The sequence below is a fragment of the Fukomys damarensis genome, unplaced genomic scaffold, assembly GCF_012274545.1.
Source record: "Fukomys damarensis isolate Sample0158 unplaced genomic scaffold, DMR_v1.0_HiC HiC_scaffold_23, whole genome shotgun sequence".
NCBI classification, from domain to species: domain Eukaryota; kingdom Metazoa; phylum Chordata; class Mammalia; order Rodentia; family Bathyergidae; genus Fukomys; species Fukomys damarensis.
Window position 1 is genome coordinate 64581133 of NW_022900935.1, and position 5141 is coordinate 64586273.

The following is a 5141-nucleotide window of genomic DNA, read 5'->3' on the forward strand; positions in this document are numbered from 1 at the left end:
CCCCGGGTGCCCCCCAAAAAAAAAAAAAAAAAAAATAGATATATATATATATATTGAACAAAGAAAGGGGGGAAACACCCTCTTTCCACCTATCTGACTGGCTTCTCAGGTGGAGCCTCTACCCAGCAGCTAGGCTGCTGAGACCCCGGCATGCTCCCTCAGGGCACCTAGCACCCACTCAGGCTGCTCAGGCTGCCCCATCGGGGCCCCACTGATAAGGTCAGCCTCATGGACCTGAGGCACTGACCTGCAGACAACCCTAGTGGGAACCAGAGCAGGACCAAGCTGACAGCCTGTGTGACAGGCCCTGCATCCATGCCACTGCAGCTAGAGATGGTGCTGGAGCTCAGACCTGAAGCCTCCGGGGAGGGACATCCCCAGGTGTGTTTCTGTCTCTGGGCCTTAAGTATTGTGGACCAAACCTGGGTGAGCATCTGCTCCCAGCAAAAGGGAAGACAGGCCAGGAAAAGGCCTCCTGGGTGGCCCTGCCAGCTCCTCTCTGGCCCCAGACACAGAAGCTGTGCTTACGTTTCAGAGAGGGATCAAAGGTCTTGTGGGGGTTCCTCAGCTGCTTCTTCTGCTTGTTCTTGGACAGGCCATCCATGCTGCCCTCCTCTTCCTCCAGGGCTCGCTTGCTGCTACCACTGTTCTCCTTGCTCGCTTCCCTGGGCCTGAAGGGAAAGAGCAATGGGCAGAGACGATACCACAGAGATGACCAGCTGGTCGCAATCAGATGGGCTGGGGCTCAGGTAGAGCCCCAAGTGAGGAGGGGTGGACGGCCAGTGTGGACACTGGTGTCTAGGGCATGTGGGTCCCCCTGGTCCAGCCAGCTCCTCCTGGGCTACCCAAGTGGCTTGAGCCAGTACAGCCCACATGATGGAGTGACTGGCCACACAGAGGCTGGGTCCCTGGGATGGTGTCCAAAGCTCAGGAGCCCAGGGCCTGAGCCACCAAACCTGAGAGGAATGTGGCCAAGAGGACAACCTGCCTCATCTCCAGGAACCCGCGGGAAGCCCCAAGGATGCAACTCATGACCTTAAAAGGCCAGGATGAGAAGAGCTTGAAGCATCTTAGGAAACTTGTCCATGGATAGGACAGGGAAGGATTGAACTGAGCCACCAACACCCTGCAGCAAGGCCACGGAGCAGGCTAGGCAGTGGCCCCACATGCGGAAGGCCTCTCACTGCACCCCACCACCTCCTTCCTCCTCTTCTTTCCCTCAAGAGCAAGAATCTGGCCTTAATGATGGGTTTGCATCCCTCATGAGCTCACCCTGGCCGGACATAGGGCTGGCAGATCCAGTGGAAGAAAGGCAAATCGCCTGCTGGCTGTGCTCCCTCCTCCTGCCTGGACATGTCCTCCTGTCAAAGCCCAAAGGGTCCTTCAGAGACCTGAGCCCCCAGCCTACTACACAGCGGGACTCCCGCAGCCCCACACCTGCCTGACACCGAAGCTTCAGTGCCTGGCTCACAGCGGCAATGCCCTCCAGGGTCTTCACTTTAGCGAGTTCATCTCGAAGTTGCTGGTGTACCTGCAGCCTAAGGCAAATGCCTGTCAGGGGCTGGGCCTGATCCCCGGCTCCCGAGCCCAGGCACACAGCCAGTGTCCCTTCTCACTTCCAGCACCTGACTCGGGGCAAGCGGGGCTGGGGAAACCCCAGGGGGGCCCAGGACAGGGATACCAGGCGGTGCCTGGGCAGCTCCTCACAACTCTGCTGACAGAGGACTCACGTGTGGTGCCACAGCTTGAAAAGGTGGGCCCGGACACAGGACAGCGGGCATGGGTACAGCCGCACGATGTCCAGGTACTCCTCCACCAGTTCCCACACTGCAGGGCTCCGGCCCTCAAACAGGGCGGGGTTGTGCAGGTTACCCTCTGGAGGAGGAGGGATGCCATGGAGGAGAGCTGTGGGCACCCTCCTGGCCACCCAGGACAGAAGAGAGCCGAGGCACCATCTGCTCACCTGCACTCATGACCCCCTGCACACCTGTGTCCTGCATGCACCGTTCCACATCGTGCAGGCTCTGGATGTTCCCATTGGCAAACACAGGGATGGCCACAGCCTTCCTGTCCAGACAGAAAGGCCTGACCCTGCACCCCACCAGGACAGTGCCAGCTGAGAAATGGCAAATGGCACCCAAACTCCACCTTGGCAGGGCCTGCACTGCTTCCTCCCACCCCGGCCCCTGCCCAGTGATCCCCAGTCCCTCTGGCTGGCCATAGAACATCAGGTGTTCCAGGAGCCCCAAGGTGTGGCACTGGGCCTATGCCCTCCCCACTCCACGAAGCCCAACAGACTGGGCTGCATCTCCACCCATGTAGCTGCTTACCGCACAGCCTTAATATGCTCCCAGGATGCTGCTCCCGACAGTGGCCCCTTCTGCTCCTTGGTGCGCCCATGCACAGTCAGCAGCTAGGACACACCAGCGCCCAGCTCAACCCTGCTCAGCCCCCACATGGACTCCAGGAGACCCCCTCCCTCAGTTTCTCAGCTGGGTAGAAAAAAGGCCGTCCTGGGCTGGTCAGTCCCTGCCCCAAAGGCCCTGGGAGCTCTGCCCTTTGGTAGTGAGGCTGCACCCAGAATGCCTGTCCCCACTCCCCAGGGTGAAAGGAGACAGCATCCTTGTCACCTGGCTGAGGGCTGGTGAGGGATGAGCTCTGGGCTGATACGCGACTGACAGGGCATGGGGAAGCAGACCAAAGACAGCATCTGTGCCGAGGCCATGCCTGAAGGTCAGAGACACCTGTCTACTCCCAGAAGCTAAGGCAGAGTCCTCTCCAGGCCTACAGTGGGTCAGGCTCCATACAGAGGACACACAAGAAGGCAGATCTGCCAAGAGTCACCTGACCCCTTCTGAATGCTCCAGGAGGATAGGGTGCATAGTTCCTTCAAGGGAGGCTCTGGCTAGCATCTGGGGCACCTGGGACACGGTGGGCAGCCTAACATCATCCCCTAAGGGAACAATACCCTGCAGCCAGGATGGCAGATCTCAGGGTCTCGGGGACTAGGGGTACCTAACACAGGAGATATACTGGTGCCTCCCCCACCCAGGGGAAGATGAGGCACAAGGATAGGAGCTGCTCTGCTTTGCTGAAACTCCTTGGGAAGAGCTGGATGCTGCTGGAACCTGAGGGCCAACACCCAAACCTGCAAGCCAGGGCCCTCACCTGGCAGCCGGCCTGCTCCAGCATCTGGGCGTACCTCACGGTCTTGTCAATATCGGGAAAGACACGGATTTTACATGTGACAGGAACAGAGAGTTTCTCGTGGGCCAGCTGAACTGGGAAAAGACAAGGCTTCTGAGAACTCTCATCCTGCTGCAGGTGGCTAAGCCTCCACATCCCAAGCCTATATGGACGCCAGCTTTCCTGGAAAACAGCTTTGGCTGTCACCCAGGCATGTGCCTTGCAGCCTTTTCCTTGTCCTCACAAGTTTCTGTGCAGGCTCATGCCAGCTCCCATAGCAGCTGAAGAGACCCAGCTCTGTCCCCTTGGGCGTGGAGGACCTGGATAGAGCAAGACCGCTCTTTCCCCTACTGAATTTCTAGAGAAAGGTGGTACTCTCTATAGCTACCTCTTTCTAGCACAGGCTGTTGCAGCCAGGGCCCCCAGAGTGACCCCTAGACATTGATACCACTGTCCTGTCCTGAACCCCTACAAGGCTGTCCCTGGAGCTCCTTCACCCTCACACAAGGTGTGTATGGCCGGCTTACTCATTTTCTGGAGCAGGTCCCACTCCTCCTGAAGGAAAGCACCATAGTGACCTGTGAAGGACAAGTGTGGCCCCTGACACTGCTGTCCAGGATCCCTACAACCCCCCAATGTGACCCACTGTCAGCCAACCAGCCAGACCCTTGGTACGCCAAAGACCCTACAGCCAGGCTGCATCTCAAATGCCAGCCCTCAGCAACCCCAAAGCAGTAGTGCATGGCCCGGGGCAAGAGGACATCATGGAGTCCAGCAGTTTACCAGTATCCCATTTGGCTGCGGTGCCACAGAGCTGTACAGAATACATCTACCACAAGGTCTAGAACCAGAAGCATCTGCCAGGGGCCCAGTGAGGAAGAAAAGCCAACCTGTCTGTGGGCACAGTGGCCAGAAACGGTGCAGACCTCCTCTGGCAAAGCTTATTTATCTGGGGAGGAGCTCACAGGGAAATGGTGAGCCCTGGCAGACCCTCCTGCCTGAGCCAGCAGAACCTGATTCGCAGCCCCAGGGTGAGAACAGCCTCCCGCCAGGGCAAGGAACACCAGCCTCTGACCACTGTGACCAAAAACTGGGCCAGCCCTCCCCAGTGCCCACTGCCACCCAGAGGCCCGGGTGTCAACACAAGACCCTATAACTGAACTCACCCCTCTTGGCTATCATCTGTGGACAGCCCAAGTTCAGGTCAATGGCATCGCAGTAATCCTGAGCCAGTAGAGCCGCCTGGACAAACACCTCTGGGTCATTGGCACAGAACTACAGAAGACACGAAAGTCACCCACTAGCCATTCCAGTACCTGGTCCTTCACTGCCCTGGCTGCCCAGCCCTGTGATGGGCTCCACCTGGACCGAAGGGGGTGTGGTCCAGGGGTTCAGGGCTGGTGTCCTGTCCTATTTACTACTGATGATGAAGCAGTTTACATAACCCCACACCACCAGGAGTTACAGATCTACAGAATTCCTTTTGATACCTAACAGAAGCCACCGGTGCTGACTTCTAAAGAGCAGAGCTCATTGTTCTGAGAAAGGAGGGTGTGAAGAGAGTAGCTCCGAGCTGCAAGTCTGTCACCCAAACTGTCCCTTCACCAGAGGGAGTTCCCTGGGAAGAGGCTCCACAGGGCCTGGGGCTCGGCTGCCCTCTGCCTACCTGCACGATGAGCGGCCGGTCCTCAGGGCACACGTCGCAGTATAGGTTCTCCTTACGGTAGTTGGCGTCCCGCACGAAGACCTGGGCGTGCAGCATGGGGGTGTAGCAGAGCTGTGCCCCGTGGCGGCGGCTCAGGAGCCTCCAGGCCAGCTCGCTCTGGTCCACCATGGGTGCCACCACGTGGCGGGCGCCCCCCAGGGTGCGGCTCCAGAACTCGAAGCCCTGCAGCTTGGGCATGGTCTCCACACTGAGGGAAGGAGAGGACCGGCTCAGCTGAGCCGGGTCCGAC

At 58.8% G+C, this 5141-nt stretch overlaps 1 protein-coding gene across 4 annotated transcripts in view; it reads right to left on the reverse strand.

The window, feature by feature from the left end:
• Dus1l (dihydrouridine synthase 1 like) overlaps nt 1-5127 on the reverse strand; it is a 7049-nt gene extending 1922 nt beyond the window's left edge. For 2 of the 4 annotated variants that reach the window (XM_010618668.2, XM_010618671.2), the window contains exons 1-10: nt 4853-5127; nt 4353-4461; nt 3714-3764; nt 3169-3281; nt 2331-2413; nt 1964-2091; nt 1731-1875; nt 1442-1538; nt 1273-1361; nt 529-671 (exon numbers count right to left, since the gene is read on the reverse strand). In XM_010618668.2, coding sequence (XP_010616970.1) covers nt 529-671; nt 1273-1361; nt 1442-1538; nt 1731-1875; nt 1964-2091; nt 2331-2413; nt 3169-3281; nt 3714-3764; nt 4353-4461; nt 4853-5089 — 1195 coding nt within the window. In that variant the 5' untranslated portion in view covers nt 5090-5127. The remainder of the gene's footprint in view (nt 1-528; nt 672-1272; nt 1362-1441; nt 1539-1730; nt 1876-1963; nt 2092-2330; nt 2414-3168; nt 3282-3713; nt 3765-4352; nt 4462-4852) is intronic. The other 2 variants (XM_010618670.2, XM_010618669.2) reach the window with 2 other exon arrangements.
• Nucleotides 5128-5141: the final 14 nt, after the last annotated feature.